Source organism: Bactrocera neohumeralis, chromosome 6 (assembly GCF_024586455.1).
Source record: "Bactrocera neohumeralis isolate Rockhampton chromosome 6, APGP_CSIRO_Bneo_wtdbg2-racon-allhic-juicebox.fasta_v2, whole genome shotgun sequence".
Lineage (NCBI taxonomy): Eukaryota > Metazoa > Arthropoda > Insecta > Diptera > Tephritidae > Bactrocera > Bactrocera neohumeralis.
In genome coordinates this window covers 68,610,626-68,631,701 of record NC_065923.1, presented here as the reverse complement: position 1 = coordinate 68,631,701, position 21,076 = coordinate 68,610,626, and the positions used below count along the sequence as shown (strand labels likewise).

The following is a 21,076-nucleotide window of genomic DNA, read 5'->3' as shown; positions in this document are numbered from 1 at the left end:
GGTGGCACTATAAAGTCTACATATTTATGGTTTAGTAATTTTACGAGCTCATAAATGTGGCATTGCCTTGGTTGTGCAGAATAAAGATGCTTGGAAAACAAGATTGGAAAAAAAAATAAATCCAAAGTGAAAATAGATGAGCATATAAAAGTGCTAATGGAAGTTGTACTAAAATAAATGTCAGTTCAGTTTTACCTCATAAATTGTGTAAACTAGTTAGAAGCTAGCTAAGTGGTCCCACAAATATAAAATGTAGTAGTCGCTGGATGTTTTTTTTTGTGTGAAAATGTACAGCAACATTAAATTGAAATTGAAAGAGATTTTTGTGTGGTCTCCGGTAAGCGTAAGCCCGCTCTGAAGTCTTTTCTCATTCCACCATGTGGTGATATACTTTGACATTTTGCAATGGTGAAAGCAGCTGGACATTTTCTCTTTTGACACAACAACCGTTTGGGCCAATAACACAAAATTTCACCAATTACTTCTTTGACAGGTCACGTCACTTGTATGTCTCAAGTGCAGACAAATCGCTAAGTACTTAGTCCTTCTACGACGCGTGGACGCCTTTGCTTCCGTTGTCATGAGGAGGACATAACCTAACCAGCATATTCGATGAATTTGTATGCGCTTAACTATAAAATGATGCCGTACGGTGCATACAGTTCGAGAGACCATCTTATTCGGTATCCATCATTCACTTGGACGGCTGCAAACATCTTGCGGACAACAGTTCTCTCGAATGGGCCAAATGCTTTCTCATCTCGGTGCAAAGTGCCACACTGAGGCTCTTTCATTTATTTCTGTCTTGTGCCAGCCTTTTCTTTTCACTCCAACTTTTTTTTTTGGATTGTGTATATTTCAATGACCGAAGTTCTTCTTCAGATTAGATCGGGTCGGTCGTTCTGTCGACTGCCCTGTGAATACTAATGGTTACAATCGATAGTATTCGGGTTGTATATGGATCTCGTTTCAGAATATTCTCCGGCAGTCAGCAGGCATATATTTCTGTCTTGTGCCAGCCTCTTCTTTTCACTCCAACTTTTTTTTTGGATTGTGTATATTTCAATGACCGAAGTTTTTTTCAGATTAGATCAGGTCGGTCGTTCTGTCGACGGCCCTGTGAATTCTAATGGATTCCAGTCGATAGTGTTCGGGTTGTATATGGATCTCGTTTCAGAACATTCTCCGGCAGTCAGCAGGCATATTTGGTTTGTGCTTGACTATAAGTCAATGTCATCGTCCATTGGTTGATGACATTAAAGTCTCTATTGTTATTTATAGTCATCTTCAAATTTGAAGCGATGGCTTAGTTCTATGTTAAGACTTAATATAGAATAACTGTCTTTAGAGATATCTATCGATTGCTCTTTATGGTTTTTTATCCCAAGAAAACTCGAAAAAAAGGTTTGATACCGGAGTAGCTCAAGAACTTATTTCAAAATCTTCTATTATGGATTGCACACGGTACTCTAATCTTTCCATCAAAATTGTTCACCATCCACCAGATGATATCACTGATGTTTGAATGTTTCTTGCTGACCTTACTAAATTGTCTTATATAGTCAGGGCTCTTTTCCCGTGTTCTCTTTTTGATATTGGTGACCACAAAGTGTCGAAAACATACACAAATCAGAGATGAATGCACCTGCAGGCAGCCAAGCAGCAATCAAGGCAGTGACCGGAAGCAGGCAGCAGGGGCAAGTGTTGCAGACAACTTAACTTCTAGCAGGTGCCAGGCCACGAAGGCATCGGGCGCATCGATGTGGTGGATGAGAATGCCAAGAATGGAATGGACCGCAGTATGGGGCTGATAGATTGAGAGGACTGCATAAAACGAGCAAGGCACCAGGGAAACAATGGAGTATCTTTTGTGCCTTGTGTCTCGCATTGGCAAGACTACGCTGTAAGCAACTGGGCTCCCCACGGTATGATACACTGGAGGAGGTGTCGATAGTGAGGCATTCTAAAGGATGACTACTCCTCAAGGATCTGGTAACTGAACTCCATCTGATATCGCAAAAGATCAAAACTGGTCTATGCGTGTCACATTGACCTACCAGATTAACCTAACCTAACCTAACGTGAGCACACCTTAACATTCTTCACCATTTCAGATATATCTCTACTAACTATCAAAATCAGTCAAAAATTCGAAGTTATGAATAAACTCATTGCCTTTTTGCTTTGATCTTCCTCCAGTTCCTTGATATCTTAAATAACCCTCACTACTTCTAGCCACAATTTAGCTATAGCTATTCGAAAACTTGTAGATCTGGTCAACGGTATTTCAGCAACACGTGCTTCTCCTTACTAAAGCAACTACCAGGAGATCTTCAGGTCTACTAAGCCTACGTATACTTAGTAAAATATATAATTCATGCAATATTTAGTATGTATTTTCCATTATTATTTCCACTTTGTAGCAAACACGTTTCGTGCAACCATCGATATGTTCTCCCATTGCAGTAATGAATTTCAATTATCGCTTACAACGCAACAGGCACGCCTCATATTTACGCCATTTATAGGCATCAATGCTCATAAGCTTACGCACTTTATGCGCAACGTCTTTAGAATGTCCGCCATATAGCCAGCGGCAGCCGGCAGCCATATGTTGCCGCCACACCCGCTGTGGCAGCTGTGCGTTTGCGCCTTTCTTGCACACACGCGTCTTTTTTCATAGAGATTATGCAATTATTTTCCGTTGAGTGTTCGCATATAGCCACAATATTGCTTTTATGCCCATAAAGCCTCGCTGTACATACTTATGTGGAGAGTCAGGTATGTAAGTATATTTTCAATGTGTGTGCCTAGTCTGCATCATTGCCTGGTCTTAACTTTGTCTAGTTATCATTCTCCTGTCGCTTTACGGCTCATTATATGTAGTTTGATTCCTGTTTTTCGTGGAAAATATTTAGGTGAAACCGTAGACCTTCAATCAACCGTGGTTTAATGTTGATAGCCTTTGTCAGTAGATGAGAACTTAGCTTAATATATGGAGCTCGGATAATTTATAAAAAGTAGACATTAGTAACAGATATGATTTGCTTCATAAGAAAAATGCGCTCAGTTAGATCAAGATTGTGCTAACATAGACTAAGTTTCTGAGATCGTACTTGGGATCCTCACTTCGAAAGTCAGTTCTTATGATGAAACACATTGACTAGAATACGACCATTTTTGCTTCAAGAAGACGTCGTCGAACACTTCTTGTGTTACTGGGCCTACATAGCCGGAAAAGATCACGAGTTATTCCGAACCAAGGAATATTATATCATTATGCATGACATTTTTTTCACTACTGCAATAACTGCAGAAATATTTAGAAGTGTTCTAAGGCTCATTAAAGGAATGAACTCCAGCTCACCTGATTGAAATTAAGAACGTATTAGATCTGATATCTCACTTCAATACTGATATAGTTTAATATGGGAACATTAGAACCATTTAGATACTATTTAGATCTTCGGCTAGGAAAACTATTGTAAAAGCCTTCCTTTTATCATACATTTCTTCAAACTGTTTACGAAATCGAGAGATAAAGTCTTTCTTCGACGAAAAAAACGCATTTTTGGGTCTACTAATGGATCTCTAAACTTTTGCAATAGTCAAGGTTAAGGTTCTTAGCAAGGACCGTGAATCGCTGCTCTTCATATTTAATGCTGCTCTGATACACAAAATTTTTTCAGTCATAGAAGTTTGCGTTATAATATTTAGGGTATCTGACTATATTACTAAGAGAACTCGATGAATTGAAGTCCAGTAAAGAGGACCTTAATTACACTACATTCTAAATTTGACTTGAAACTTAAAAAAGCAATCACAAAACAATATAAGTGTAGCCAGTCTCTTATCTCCAAGCTAAAAAAATATATATATGTATATTTATGGGGAAGTTAATTGGCAGTTAGTGATATTTGGTACAGACGAATAAGTAATGATATTTAAACCTAAATGATATATAAAAGAGACGCGCGCGAGATTTCTTCAAAAAATACAATTATTACAATAAGAATCAGAATTGAAACTCTTGAAATATTCTCTTAGAATTGTCATCCAATATTCTCAGTAAACCATAACAGAGAGATAGAGAGAGAGAGTGAAAGAGGGACTCACGACTCCTCAGTAAACCATAACAGAGAGATAGAGAGAGAGAGAGAGAAGGAGAGGGACTCACGACTCCGTGACAAACACAACAGGGTTTTCGAATATACAAGACGGGTTTAGGATGTGATGATTTGCGACTCCAGAATTATAATTGGGGATATTTAAGACGTGGAGGGTGGTCGAAAAAAGTCTCGGTTACTCTATAATTCATAAGTTAGGTTAGGTAATTCTGTTAAGCCAATGATGGAGTTCATTTACCAGGTCCATGAGCAGTAGTCATCCTTTAGGATGCCTGCAATTGACGCGAATTTTAACAAACTCTGTGGCCTTATTATCGATACCTCCTCCAGTCCATCATACCGTGGGTTTTGCAACCAGGTAGCTCAGTCCATTGGGTTTTGATTTTCTTATTAATAATGTTGATCACGTTTTCGGGTGTTAGCCGTACACCATTCTTGGCAATCTCGTCCACTATTTCATTACCCTCGATGCCTTTGTGATCTGGCACTCAGTAGAAGTGAAATTGCTTGCTTCTGGCAACACTTTTTACTGCTAGTCTGGTTTTCAAGATACTTCTGGCCGATATGCGACACCAGGTTGCTGCTGATTACTGCTTGGCTGTCCACATAGATGTTGATTCCAGAATTGCTGGTGCATTAGAAACCAGCTCCGCGGCTTTCGCAACATCAAAGGCCTCAGAGTATTAAAATATACTGCAATGGTCCGGCAACATAAAAGACTGCCTTGTGTCTAACTCTGGACAGTATATTTGATGATTAGAACAAGTACTGAGGTTTTAAAGCGTCTTTTACGCTGACGATAATTATTTGTTAAGCCTTCTTTTAAAGCTACAATCTTCAGTATCAATATATTTTCACCGTATTATCATCCAATATGCTCATTATCCCACTTAGCTGCACATTCAAAGATTTACGAGCACATTACCAAAATCATTTCCAAACACTTTAAGTGCCTTTAATTGCTTTTTCATTTGATGCGCTGCTAAATGGTCGCTGGCTCACTGCAGACCAGCATCGACAGCGCTTGCACACTATCAACAACTAACACTATTAAACGAGATATAAAGTAGCTGAAGGCTTAGGTGAACATACGGAGAAGCTTTTATAGCATATACGTACATACATACATACATATGTACATATTTATATACAATTTCAGATCATGAACTTTCTCGCTGTTCCCTTCGCCCACATACAACTCAAAACACCACACACACATAAAAGCTTATATAGGATTTGCTTGCTTTGTTGCTGTAGCAAATATCCTTGAGCCATTTTTGTGGCCAACAAATATTTTTGTTTGTGCCCATTTGTCCGCAAGGCTTTTGCTTAATTGCATTTCGTTTGCTTTGCACCCGCGCCCGAGCGATGTCTGCGCCTTTGTGCCTTGTGCTTGCTTCATTTGCGATTTTTATCCAGTTTGGGGCTTTAGACAGTCGATACTACTACAAATAAATATATGTGTGTATATACATATGTATGTGTATGTGCATTATTTTTGGCTTTTGTAATTTGTTGTGTCTTTCTCTGCTCAACAAACATTGTCTCCCGCATTTTTGGTGTTTACTTTGCTCTGTTTTGCTGTTGGTTCATTTCACTTATTGTATTGTTCGACCAAAAGCGTATTACTAGGGCTTAGAAGCTGCGCAAAAAATTCCATTTCGTTAGTCGAAAGTATTTGGTTTGTGTTTGTTTTTGGAACAGAGAAAGTTTGTGCACAGAAAATAATTATTTGTGTTGTAATAGCGTGGAGTAGGGCGATGCTGGATTGCATAGAAATTACAAACAATTTAATATTATTGTTGAACCTAGTATCTGAGAGACAAGTTTATAGATCAGTAAGCTTAAACTTGTAAAAAAATATGTAGAACATTTTTTTAAATAAAATACTAAAATTTCTACAACTCAATTTCAGCCCTTACTAAGCTGAACGGGTTCCAAAAAATTATAACATTAGGAAGGAAATTGTATAAAATGTGCTTTTCCTTGATGTTGTTCGGTCACTTTGTATGACAGCTATAGGCTATAGTGGCCCAATCTAAACAGCTTCTAGAGAGATTATAGCGCTGATTTAGAAAATAGTGCATGCCAAATTTCTTGAAGATATCTCGTCAAACAAAGAACTTTTTCATACAAGATCTTTAGTACGAACGTTCAGTTTGTATGACAGCTATATGCTATAGTGGTCCGATCTGAAAAATTTCCAGCCCATCTATAGATATGTTTCCAAACATAATTTATATCGAATTTCGTGAAGATATCTTGTCAAATAAAAAGGTTTTCCATACAAGAATTTGTTTTTGAGCGACCATTTTGTATGGCAGCTATATGCTATAGTTGTCCGATCTGAGTAATTTCTTCAATGTCTATAGCGCTGGCTTGGGTTATAATTTGTGCCAAATTTCAAGAGGATATCTTGTTAAACAGAAAAGTTTTCCATGCAATGACTTTATTTGGAGCGGACAATTTCTTTGGTAGCTATATGTTATAGTGCTTCGATATTGGCGGTTCCGACAAATGAGATGCATCTTGGTGCGCTAAGAACATATGCAAAAATTTAGATCTTAAGAAACGCTATATTTAGTATAACTAAATGATCGGTTTATAAATAATACTACTGTAAGTATATATGGATACGACATGGCGTATGAGTAACTTGTTAAACACTGAAATTGATGTAATAGACGCGTGTTTTAAAGTTTGGTTTAACAAATTGTTCTGAATACCAAATAGCATGGAAAAATTAAAAATAAAAATAAAAAAAGTAGCAGAGACTACACTGAGAAAAATTGGAGCACAATCACAAATCGTCAGATCAGCAGAGTATTGCTGAGATATAAAAGAAAATTTATCGTGTTATTAGTATGAGTGTATTATGACAGTGAAGTGATCTCTTATATGAACTGCTTTAGTAATAAAATATCAAATAGTTAATAGCGAAATGAGGTTTGAGCAAAGATGATATAATTCCCATATTATTCATCGTATCTCTGGGAAAAAGCTTTGACGGGTATTTATTGCTCTACAGAGCATAATAGTGGATATCGCGAAGAAAAGCTGCAGTTTTAATATTTTGTACATCGATCTTAGCTAATCTATTAAAATTATAAACTGCTTATACTTTATTAAATAAAATTTTTTGAGTCATTACTTGGTCCTCGACTTCATATCCCTTCATATGTAGAGTAGCCCAGTTAGACTGCGCCCTTCAGCAGCTACTGGAATTCTTAGCAATGTTAAGAAATAGTATTTATAAGCCCCTTACACTATAAAGTACCTCACTTCAACCATCATATACAAAAATAGTATTCCACCCACAAAAGTAAGCAACACTTTAAATATTGCTCATTTGTCTAAGCTCTGCAAATTACAAACTATGATAAGTAAAACTCATTAAACTTCTAGGTGCAAATTTTTATGAAACTACAAATTGTGCTTAAGTATAATTAAGCCCAGTAATATAGTCAGCTTAACGGGGTACAAAATGGTCCTGCCACAAAATGCGCCAACAAAGCAGCGTAAAGCGACCGCAAAAGCAGCCAGCGCAATGCTCATAATCAATTATAAAGGCTTCACAAAACACAAAATAGCCGTCTTCTACTTTATAGCCTTAATAATGGCTAAGAATGGCAACAACTAGCAGGAGCTGCCACACAGACAGGCATATAAATATATATACTATATGTATATATATACCGACAATGACAGATATAACTATAAGAAACCTTTACGTGGGTTGCGCTGAGGCAACAAGGAATGAAAGGTGTAAAGCAAAAGTGTTAGACGAAAAGATGACGAAAAGAATAGGAAGCAACACAGCATACAAGAGAATACTAGCAAGACGCTAAGCTTACACTCGACATAAATCTCCAAGGGTGCCTTGAAGCGCCCGGCGGCAGCTTTGACCGCTAATCTGTTAGCTCATTCGATTACTGTTGCTGCTGTCTAAGCTTTTGTGGTTCCTTTAACTTTAATGCCATGGTAGGAATACTCTTAGGCGCTATATATGTTGTCAGTGATGCCATCTTTTTCGTCGCCATCTACAAGTATACATTTAATTCCTCACATTTAATACTGTAATTCTGTGATTGTGCTATTACATTGCTTTAATCCATTAACTTTCCGTCTACCGTTGTTGTTGCGGTTAATTCTCTGCTTATTCTGCTATGCATTGGAGTGGGACTGTTGGCAACTTCCGTCTGCAAAGTATTATTTTATTTCTATATGAAGTATAAAAGTTTACTTCGTTTCCCAACTAATAAGTACCGTTATATCGTTATGTCGTTTCAATATAGTTTAATATACTTATATGGCTAACAAAAATGCTTCAATTGGCTGAAGTAAATTAAATTCGGCTAAAGATATGATATACATATATGTATCTGCAATATTGAACATTTCTAGCGAATGAACGAAGACAATAGAGGGTTTGTTTTGCTTAAAATTATCATTAATTTACAGACTATTAGTCAAAGCATAAGACTCTCTTTCTGCTTATAGGTGACATTTATGGAGAGTAATAAGTTCTCTCCAGAAGCGGAATGTTCTCTCAAAGTATTTATTCCAATTTAAATATAATTTTAACCTCAGTGTTGCAAAGTCTGGACAGTGCAACAGAAATTGCTTGCATGTTTTTAAATCTTTCTCTTCCATATGACTTTTTGCCTTACCCGGAATGTCTATTGTACAATGTCCGGTAAGAACACATATGATTGCGGCAAAATGATATTTGCTCGATGGAAGTAGTTGAGAAAATCTCCTGTTCTCCACTTTAGGTCAAAATGATCTTACAGTCGCACGGGACCAGATCATAAACCAGCGATTGCTAAGCGCATACGATATCCAGTGTTAGAACACAAGATGACCATGAAGATACAAAATGTTTCTAATTTAATGTGAGCGAGGCAAGAATACCTCTTCTGGGTACCTCGTCGTCTTATTATTTGCAGTGATTCCGCTATGAACAGACACTCAAACATGTATGATGAGGAAATAGCTTGATGTTATTTCTAGTGAAGACAGGAGCTCAGCGCTGGTGTTGTTCACTTCCCTGAAAGAACATGAACTTCGTATAACGTCTACCGCCACATTCTCAGCCCAAACATTGCTGGAGAGCACACATACAGAAAAATCCTCCTCTAATCATCCTTACTAGCTTCGACACATCCCCGAAAAACCTCACTGCGTATCTTCTCCAACGACTTCTCTCCATTCCCATATCCTTCGTGGGATATGAGCAAAGAAAACCCCGTCATGAGTAGCCTTTGTGGGGCAATGATTCATCGTTGTTCGCGGCAATATCCACGGGTGCTTTTGTCTAATACAGCTTTAAGTTCCATCGTTGGTTTAGTCAGCGAAGTTTATGAGAGCTGCTTTGTGGCAGCGTTCAAGCTTCTTAGCAAGGCAACACTTCCCCGAGCGCTCTCCAGCAGATGAATATGATACACCATCACATTATTGGCTTGATTACGGCTTCGTAGAGCCAAACCACCATCTTTGGTGAAAGTCCTCACCTTTACTCTACACCAATATTCTCGATATTTGGCCTCCATGAAAGCTTTGTTTGAAAGATAAGCCATAAAAAAATCGCAGTCCTTACAAACAGAGTTCAATATAAAATAAAGAAATTGATGCTTGAGGATCGACGATTAATAGCCAGAGAGTGGCATCGTTGGAATATCGGAAGAATCAATTAAAACCATTTTGATTTTCATTTGGGCTTAAGAAAAGTAAAAGCACGATTGGTTCGAATCGAAAAAACCACTGAAAATCAAACAAGTTCACAGTTTTCTTGTGGTGCACTCTGAATGCCTACCGACCGGCCAAACTGCCAACAAGGAATACTATTGAAGTGTTTTGCGTCATTTGCGCAAAGCCATTCGCAAAAAGAGGCCGGAATTATGGACCGAACACTCATGGTTTTGCACCACGGTGCATTATGGAAGACATTAAAGGTCGCTACTTGCTCATATAGTATATTAATTGAGGTATCAATAAATACTTTGATACTGGATTCCAGTGAATACTTTTGTTGCCGCTGTTGGTAGATAAGTTATGAATCGAAGACTTTCATTATAAATTTGATGTGTGAGCTTATTGAAATGAATTATTGTTTGTAAAATTGGAAAGGGGTCACAATCGTTGGAATTTATTGTCGAAGTCAAAATATTGGTCAAATGATTTTATCTTCATTATTACTAATTTTCTTGCATAGTTATAGCATGCTTGCTTGCAATGGAACTATAAAGAGAATTAGAGAAAAATATTTATTTTTTTATACCGAACACGATGGAAATGCTGACTTGTTGAATGATAGGATTGTTATCGCATTGTTGCTTACGTCTTTTTGTATCTAAAATTTCAGTGCGATATTTATCGCTCAAAATTCATAAATGTAAACACATTTTATTTTCAGTCTTTAACAATACAATTATTTTATTCATTCAATTTCGTTTCTTAACATTATATATGTATGTAAATGTATATATAATACAATAAAGTTAGTTAAATTGTGTATAGAACAAACAAACATTACAATTTTTTTAGATGCAAAAATTAAATATTGAAGATTTGAAATGAAAGTACGAAATCAGTTTTAAATACTTTTTATATAAATAAAAGAAGACGGAAATGAAAATATTAATATTTTTATTTTAATTTTGAAGCATTTTCTAAACAGCAATTCTTAAACCAAATTTTGCATACCGAGATTTATTAAGTTTTTGTAATTAAGTAGAAAAAATAACTACTGTTCCCAAAAATAAAATTTTTTGTTTTTTAAGTTATTTAAATTTGTTTTTTTTTTAATTCAAACCATTTTTGATCAAACTGTCTGAAAATTTTTCTTTTGATTGATTCAAAGTCATATTTTAACAAAAGTGTCTAAAAAAAAACTTTTTTTTAATTTCTTCAAAATCAAATCAAATCGTAAAAGTTTAAAAAATTTAAGCTTTATTTTTTGTGAAATATAAGCTTTTAAAATATACAACTCAAGCCAAAAATTGCATGAACTCAGCTAAAATGCATAAATATGCACTTTTAAATAATTTTTATGACAGTTCAATAATAATTTAAAAAATTCAGCTATCAAAAGTGCCTGTTGTTCAAAAAAGTGTTGATTTTCTTTATTGTAAAATTTAATATATTATGCAATTTTTACAATATTTTGAGCGAGGAAAACTTAAAATTATGACTATAACGTCATTGCTGCAAAAATCAAGTGAATTTTCCTTTTTATACAACAAATTATTTTTATTTTAAATTATTTAATTTTTACAGGCTAGTATTTTATTATTTTTTTTTTAATTTTAAATATTTTTATTTTGTCGCGCTTAAATTTTAACATGCAAGCTTATTTCCTAAAGAGAAAATTATTTTAAAATAATTCTCTTAAATATTTTATTTTTTATATTCTGTACCAGCTTAATTCTAGTTTAACAAAACATTTCTGCTTAATTCTTAGTATTTTTATTTTTTTATTTTTGTATTTTTAAATATTTAGCACATGGAGGACGTTTTTCTTATGGTTCTTTGTTGTAGTAGAAAGTCAGTTGCAGTTTTTTTTGTATTTTGAAATTTTTTTACTTTATATTTTCGAGTTTTTAGGCTTAATTTTTAAGAGAAGGCAGTTTAGAGAATTTTAAAAATTATTAATAAAACAAATTTCGTCTGAAGATTTGATTGGAGGAAAATTACACGAAATATAATTAATAATTTTTGGAATAATTATTTATTTTGGAAAATTATAACGTTATTAAGACCGATCTCAATAAAAAGTCGATAAATTTTGGTTCAGTTATTTCGCTGTGTAATTCAAAAATACAATATATCAATAAAAGAGGTCCGAAAATATAGTCAATATATCTCTATATAATAATCTCGAAATGGTCCAACGAGTCTGAAACCTCTTTTTTGAAATTTTTAAAGTTTTATTCCACATTCCAATCAGCAAATACAGCACTGGTACTAATTTGGTAGAAAATTCCCAAAAAACAAAAAAAATATATATATATGTATGGGAAAACCAGCGCAGGGTTCCTCAAAGTCATTATCTGGGTTCCGCCAGTTAATATTTCTTCCTTCCTTCTCAGTGCTATATTATAAATCAAAATTAATAAAATTTATGAACTTGTGAAACACATTACTGAAAGTGCTTTCTCCAAGGGATTATACAATTATTTATACTTTTTGTGGGTATCTTAGTGTTATTTGACAAATCGAGCGATTTAAAATCTCTTTGAGTCTAACAGAAAAGTCTATTGATTTTTATGAACTTGTGAAACAGAGTATTGAAAGTTATTTCTTGAAGAAATTGGAATAATACTTACTATATATACATATATATATAATTTCGGTAGTTATTTTGGTATTATCTGTCAAATAGAGGGATCTAAAATCGTTTTGAGTCCATTCAAAAATTTTATTGACTTTATGAACTTGTGAAACACAGTATTAAAGGTTCTTCCGCCAAAAAATTATTAAAATACATATTTCTCCTAGCTATGTATTTTGGTGGTTAACTGATTTTTATGAACCTGTGAAACACAGTATTGAAAATTATTTCTTTAAAAAAATTAGAATACTTATACTTTTGGTTATCTGTCAAATGGAGATATGTAAAATTTATTTGAGTCCCTTCAAAGAGCTTATTGACTTTTATGAACTTGTGAAACACAGTATTGAAAGTTATTTCTGCAACAAGTCATATTACTAATTACACTTTTCTTAATCATTTTGGTGTTATCTGACAAATGGAGTGCTCATAATGCTCGCCTAGGGTCTCTTAAAAGAGCCTATTGCTTCTTACATTACAATTTTCTATGCCGACAATTCCGACAGGTGCGCTATTTAGGCTCTCGATCACATATAGGTGGAAATAAGAATAAAATATCTGGAATAACATATACGTGGAAATAAGAAAAATAAATTTCTTGCCGAAAATGTATAAAGACCTTTTATAATTTAAACGCTTTTCAATTTGCACTTGGCTATGTTGCCAATTTTCCAAATTTTTGTATGTTTCGAACTTCTCAGCTGCCTTCTCTCTCTGTCTGTGGAATAATATATTAAAAGTTTACTTCTTTACAACTATGTTTAGGGCACATGTAAAGCTTTTACAACTACAAACTAAATATATCCGTTAAGTTTTTACACAATCAAAATTAAAAGTAAAAATACATTATATTAATAATAATACGTACAATTGAAGCACTTAGACACAAAAATTTGACTTAAAAATTAATTTTGATTATTTTTTCATATTTTTTATAAAATTTGGAAATCGCTGAGCTTTTTAACACACTATACTTTTTTAACATTTGCACTCAAAAGTTTCAGAAAAATGGCTAAAACACTCAATTATATTACAAACTCAAATAATTATTACAAATAGCACACACCTGCATAAATAACACTCAATACAAAAATTTCTCAAACACACACATACAAGCATAAGCAGCAGTATTACTTAATAATCTCATTTCTTAAGTAGTTTTAATTGTTATATAACCTAACATTTTGGCTTTCACTCAATTCATTTGAGTGCAAATAAGCTATTGAGCAGTTGGTATAAACAACAAGGCTTTATATATCTATATGTGTTAAGTAATTTTTAGGAGACTTGGGATACTACACTAACATTTTTAATGAAATATTTTACAAAATATGCTCAAAAATAAAAAAAAAGTTCAAAAAAATAACTCAAACACATATTACACTCACTCACGCAACAACTGCAAAGAGAAATTTGCAAGCACACACACTCTCTTACATATCTTAATAATAATGTTGACGATACCAATAATTAAACTAAACTAAACATAAGCCTGAGCACGCGTACGCGGATCCTTCCCCTGCAGCCGCTCGACGAAGTTACGCCAACTCACCATCGTCTTACCCGAATACAACCACACGCTCGACGTAACGCCCACCAACATTGAACACAAATATTTGGCCATATAAATCTGGAAGATGGGCCGCGATTCCAAACCATCCTGGCGCAACTGCGGACATGGTATGGAGAAGGGTTTGCAAATATCGCGATGCCATTGTATCATCCATTCATCGAAATTATAATACTCATAGAAGAGACAGCCGAGAAAACCGAGCGCCGGCAATATGAAGAGTCCTGAGAAAAAACCGATACGCATCATGAGACGCTCCAATTTATCCGTACGCTTGCCATCTGTCTTCATAACGGTACGTATGCGAAAGAGCGATACAAAGCCGGCGAGTAAAAAGAGTGCGCCGATGGAGAGATAAATACAGAGCGGTAGTATGAGGAAGACGCCGAGTGAGTGTGTATCCAGTTGACCGACGAAACAAACGCCGGAGAGTATGTCGCCTGGAAAGAGAGAAATAAGAAAGACGTGAAATTAAACATCGATTAAGTTGAAACGCTTAAGAATAAAGAAAAACAATTAGCATTTGAACATTGGATAGCTTAGCTATCCCTAAGATATTTCATATTATATCTCGTTCCACCCTTAGATGAAAGAGCTTCCATTGTTGGTCTTTCGGAACCTTACTGCTTTGTCCAGTAGTTTAACCAAGGAAAGGTGATTGATCTATAGGGCAACTTACTTTCAATATAATATTGGTCGCTCCAATTATAATTATTTCTGTATTGTTTCATCTCTAGCTTTAGAAGTAAGTAGTCAAGGAGAGTTCCTAACAGAACTAGTACTCTTTTTTTCTTTCTTTATAGGAAATATATATAAGTATTTTTACTTAAAGCGCTTCTTTAAGTGACAAGGGTCTTTAGGAATCTCAGAACCGATTTTGGAAACAGCAGATACAATTTGTGCACTTTTCTGAATGGATACGTAGCCGTGCATATATAAATATATGTATTCTAGGGCAGCTGGAGCTCTATAGACTCGTGCAAGTTTTTATAGAGGGCTTCTCAATGAAATATTATATTTCTTCGACACTTCAATATCGCTAGAAGATAATTACAATAGTGAAAGTAGGAATGTAGCAGAGCTTCTACATATTTCCAGCGCATCTATAAAATATATACATATATTTATATATACTGCTAAATTCTTCGCATCTCGTGAATGACAACAGGAAATACAATGCAAGAAAAAGCTAGAAAAATTCTGAAAAAAATATGAGCGTAGCAAAATAACGTTGGCTACCCCATTGGGGCATGAAACAACTATTGACATTGTCAGGAATGCTTTGTCGCCGCCAAGTTGGAAGCCACATATAGCATAGCGGGGTGGGGGAAAGCCATGCGTCAATGCGTGAATTGACTATATTTGTGTATTTAAGATTCCGCTGTTGCTGCAGGCGATTTGTTGGCGACAGATAAAAGTTTTATTGCAACTACGGATTTTGTTTTTGTTCGCTGCGTATGCTTGTTTGCTTAAGAGGTGACAGCGTAGTATTTGATGGCGACAGCAGCAGTTGTTGATAGGCTAACCGAATGAGTGACAATCGAGCGTTGCATGACTGCACACTGAAGCGATTTGATGACTTGACTTGCTGCATGCAATTGACAGTTTGAAGCGGCGATATTATGGTTATATACGACAAAAATGGTGTGACATTCACCAGTGAAATTAGATGACATTTTATAAAAATGCAATCGCTTGAGACTGTTGAAAATGTTATCAAAGAAGTTGCGGCATAGAATCGAAGAAATGTTTCGAATGGAAGCACCTGAAGTCTCTTATCGTAATGTCGTATTCCTTTCTTGGTGTTAGCTGAGAGAATGAAGTGACGTTTGGAAAAGATTAGAACAAAATTTATCGAGGGAAAAATATATATGTTGAGGCTTTAAATATTTTACACTAAACAGAGAGAGGCTAAAACATACTGATTTAGAGAGAAACAGAAAGAGGATTTTTACTGCAAAGGAAGGAAGTCAACGTTACGAGCTTACTGGCTTTGGATCTTACCCGTTTCTATGTATATGGAAATTAACCAACATCTCTTGAAAGATTTTTTCTAATAAGAAAAACTTCGTCTTTACATAAACTAAATACAAGAGTCCATATTGTATCATAGATATTTAACCGAAATTGAAACAGAAGTTATTGTATGGGGCTGACATTGAACAGATTAATCCAAAAAGTACAGAAGAATATAAAATTTGTTTGGATAAACCGACAAAGTTCAACTCTTAAATCAAGAGACGATTCAAGATCGTTTGACATTATAAGACACAAGGTTATAAATACTTCTACATTGTACCCATATATTATAACTTTTAAGCAAATCCATGCAGCTGCTCATTTCCTAGGATCGTTATCTTGAAAAAAAATAACTTAAATTCAAAGTTTCGGCCTTTGGGTTTCGCTAATCTTTCGGTGTACATCGTTCGTCATAAAGGTTATGAAAAGTTGAAAGTCTGGTCGAAGGTTTGACAGCCTAGGTTTTTTAACCTTAGTCTCTTGAAATCGGGATAGTCAAAAAGTATGCCGATAGGATTCAAACTTCATATATTTATTTAGTTTGGCACGAAGTTGGTAACATCCGGAACGAAACAACGGAGATTACATAAAATGTGTATAAAAATTATAAGTGTGACGAGCTGAGTCAATTTAACCATGTCGATCGGTCTGCTCGTTGTTTATAAACGGCTTTTCCCCTCAGTTTTTGAAAGATCGTTCTTAAATTCGGCAACTGTTCTTTTCTCTCCAAGAAGATACTCATTGCTTGGAACCACCGATATCGGACCACTATACCATACAGCTGTCATACAAACTGAATGATGTGGATCAAATGTTTGTATGGAAAACTTCTTCATTTGACGAGATATCTTCAAGAAAATTGGCATGGATTATTGCTAAAGGTAAAGCTACTATCTTTGAATATACGGTACATATCCGATTACTATAGCGTATAGCTGCCATACAAGCTGAACAATCGGAATTAAGTGCTTGTATGGAAAGCTTTTTTATTGAACGAGATTTCTTCATGAAATTTGGCGTCGACATATTACCTAAGAAAATAATCTCAATTTTACATAACCGAAATTATTCAAACCGGACCACTGTAACATATGGCTGCCATTTGACAAACTGAACAATCGGAATCAAGTGTTTGTATGGAAACTTTATTTGCGAAGGGTATTATAACTTCAATGCAACAAAACTTAACTTTTATCGGTTTTCAATATTTTCGAAAAAAAAATTCAAAACAAGTTCTAGTGTTTGAAAATTTTCAGATCTTTAAAAATCGCCATTAAATTTTTGCCAGAAGGAGACTCCTTTAATAGAAGTTTTAAAATAAAATTGATTTTATAAATATTATGCTTCTTACACTTCACTATGGCAACAACAAAATATTTCTATGTATACATATATGTATTTATAGAAATATTTTGTTGATAACAACAACAATCATAGTCGAGCACAAACGCCGCCGGTGCTGCTATTTGCTCAATGTGTTAAAGCAAATATTTACTTTCACTCGAAATGGAGCACTTACATAGCATAGCATAGCAAGCCAGCACATAGAAGTCACAAGCACAGTGTTGCAATCGCATGAAGCTTCACTTGCGCCATGAAATTTTACACATATGTTTATTGTTGTCATTGTAGAAATTTATATATTTGTGTTTACCAACTAACAGAGACATAAATGTATTTAATTTTATGCATTATTTGCTGAATATAAAGTAATATTTATTTAGTTGATATCTTTCTGCTTACACAGTAAACTTCAAACTATAAATTTACACTCGAGTCTATCTCTCTCTCTCTCTCTGTTCTACGAGTATATGAATACTACGACTGTACGCTAACTTGTGGCGCAAATAAATATTTACCTAACTGTCAACGTTATCAGTGAAGCACTCGATATCCAACACTTCAAATGTGACAATTCAACTGTCAAGCAAATAAATACGGGCGCAAGCCTAATGACACAAGCCAATTGGAACATATATCTGTTTGCATATATGAGTGTGTGTGTGCCGGCATATAATCTACGATAACATCGTCCAACACCAGAGACATCAGCAATCATGACAAGCCACACTTCAGAAGGAGTAGTCACATTTAACGCTTGTCAATTTTGACACGCACCCGACGAGTTGCACGCCACTCTGGTGGTGCATCAAATGCAATTGCCAGCTCTTGTGAGCGCTGCAAGTGCTTGTTCTTGTCTCAAACTCTGAAAGTCAATTATAGCTGACGGCTTGGCACTCGGTGGAAATATCGTTTACACTTTCGGACTATTATAAAATTATGGATTCCATCGTTAAATACTTTGATTTACTTTGAATTGGCTTAAAGTAAAATCATCTCAAACTCTGAAATGTGAGTTTGGTTGAGTCTCAGAAGTTGGACCTTGAAAATGGCATACATACAAATAATTGTACTACTTATAGTATATACCTATAAGTGCAGTCTAATGATTCAAAAATTATCAAAGTTTGACTCCAACAAATCTGGCCCTTCATTAACTTCAATCTTGAAAATAAGCTTTTTTGCTGCTTCCACCTTTGCTTTTCACCCAATATCTGATTTGACTGAAACATCTTTCTCTCATTAGCTACTTTCTCTAAAGCCAATTACTTCATCAGCGGCTTTCTCTGTCTCCTAAGCTTGCCACTAGTACGGTGTAAATACCGGTATGTTGACATATTAATTACCAAAAAACTCTCGGACTGTTAGTGTCACTTTAGAATGTTTAGCTAAGCAGTTAGTGTGCTGAAGCAATGACAAGTGAAATTTCTTTTTCTGTCAGTGGTCACTCAGGCGCATAACTGGTTAGCGTCTTCAAAGTCAGAAGCGCCGACAATTAAGCTACTTAATCACCAGTTAAATACGAGAATTTTGTTGTAAACCAGGCATTTAGTAAATCCATAAGTGGTGTTAGCAAAGAAATATATTTTTCCTGAAAAAACCTAACCTAAATGTTGTCAAATACTACTATTTATAAATACCTTTACAATTTTACAAATTTCATAAAGTAATATAGTTATTTTAAGGAGCTTACTGGGCATTTATGAATTCGGAAATTTTGTTTATTATTTATATGATTCAGATTTGCTATTTAAGGCTTAACATTTAGACTTTTCAGACAAGATTTCTTATCATATGTATTTATGGCATGAAAACTAATGAGTGTTTAGAAATGTCGGTTAACTTTATTGAATTATGATACATAGTTGACTGACGTAGAATATTTGATCAATAAGTCTTTTCGAATTCATTGATTATTGTGTGATTATCAAGGAGATACATAACCTCTTGAAATATGCCTCCCTATCAAGAATTGTAAATAAAACCAACTAGTAGACGATCTGTTTTCTGCTTAACTTTCGATCAGAACCTAGCAGTATTTTACTAGTTCAAAACCCTTTCAATATTCACAGGAAGTGCTTCCTGATTTTACTTTGTTTTTAGTAAATATTCAAGTTATAAACTGGTACATTCTTTCAGATAGTTTGATATTTAGCTGCAAGGAGTAGTTCTTACATAGAAAAAAGTATCGACATTAACGAACACAATTCCTTAGATCGAGATATTTACAGAAGGAAACAAGTGAGCCTATAGTTCTCAACCTTTAAAGAAGCCAATATAGTCGATATATACAGAACGCACTCGCTTTTATATAGATACATTAGACCAAATGCTATCATCCCTGCAGTATTTAGAGACTATTTTATGCTGTTTTAAATAAAGTCGTTGTAGAGAAAAACCTTCAGAGTACAGAGTAACAGAGAGTATTTCTTTTTTCCATACCTATCGAGGGGGATTTTCGTAGATTAAGTGGTCTATTGCGCTATAGCTTCTCACAAAACCACCTCAAAAACCTATTGCTTACGTTAGTGACTGGGGTGCCGCTCTTTCGTATTTACTGTCCGACGAAATTTGTCAAAAGTTATGCCAGTAGTATAAACGTAGAAATCCGTGGTTCTCTTTTATTCACATTTGATATCTATACTCGTAGATTTGAATAGATAGTTTTACACACATAACTTTACAGCCATAATTTCTCATAATGTAAAAGATCAAAACTAAAATCCAACTATGAAAAATAGTCTAACTAATAATAGTTTCCGACTACAAAATATCGGTACTGGCAACCCTGTGTTGTAAGCGAGCAATCAGCTGACTAGTTTCTTCGAGAAAAATTCAATAGCTACGTACACAGAAGCCGACAGTGGAACAGTAGAAGCTGTGATGAAGTGTTAATTTACATTGTGTTCTCATAAGATAGGCCGTATCAGCTAATTCTGTCTACGGTTCCGCGTCGGTCACTAACTGATGCGTAAATCGTTGATCTGTGGAAGATCAAGATCCGAAGTACAGTCGCGGCGGAAGAAAATCAGTCCTACTACTTTACGGACAAATTAGGTTTACGATTTTGCGTTTAGCACTAACTGATACGTAAATCGTTGACCCATGAAAGAATACCATCATCGTGTTGGCATCAAAGATATAGCAGAGCATCTGAACATTTCTTCCGGATGAACTGAACACATTTTGGTTGATGTTTTGGGTATGATGCTAGACTCACACCAAAAACCTTGAATCTTTTGCTAAAACTTCTAAAAAACATGCTCGATAGGGTCCTTCTAGATCATCAAACGCAGCTTTATTGGCGACTAAAAGTGGATTTATGAATATAACGTCGAAACTGTTCAACACTGTAGCGAACTAGCGAATAGCGTTTTAAAAATGAGCCGAAACTGGAATAAACCAAATTCGCTGAAACCATTGATGGTCATCCCAGCCGAGGTTTATAAGAAGTGTATGGAAAATTGGATCTAACTATATTACAATCACTCTAACCATTTCAAATACTATCCAGAACAAATACAAAGCAATCACACATTCTAATCAAGTCCTACTTTAATGGATTTCACACTCTGCATGAATATCAAATCTACATTGTTTTCTTCGTTGTTTTGTAATAAGCCCCGTAATGCCTGCTTGTTCACTGTATCTTTTTACGATCGCGCAAAATAAACTCAGAAAGCGATA

At 34.9% G+C, this 21,076-nt stretch overlaps 1 protein-coding gene across 2 annotated transcripts in view; it reads right to left on the bottom strand.

Moving 5' to 3' along the window:
- Positions 1–11,420: 11,420 nt before the first annotated feature.
- Positions 11,421–21,076, bottom strand: part of LOC126763780 (frizzled) — a 212,053-nt gene continuing 202,397 nt past the window's right edge. For both annotated transcript variants that reach the window (XM_050481566.1, XM_050481567.1), the window contains one exon: positions 11,421–14,469. In XM_050481566.1, the coding sequence (XP_050337523.1) occupies positions 13,940–14,469 (530 nt within the window). In that variant the 3' untranslated portion in view covers positions 11,421–13,939. The remainder of the gene's footprint in view (positions 14,470–21,076) is intronic.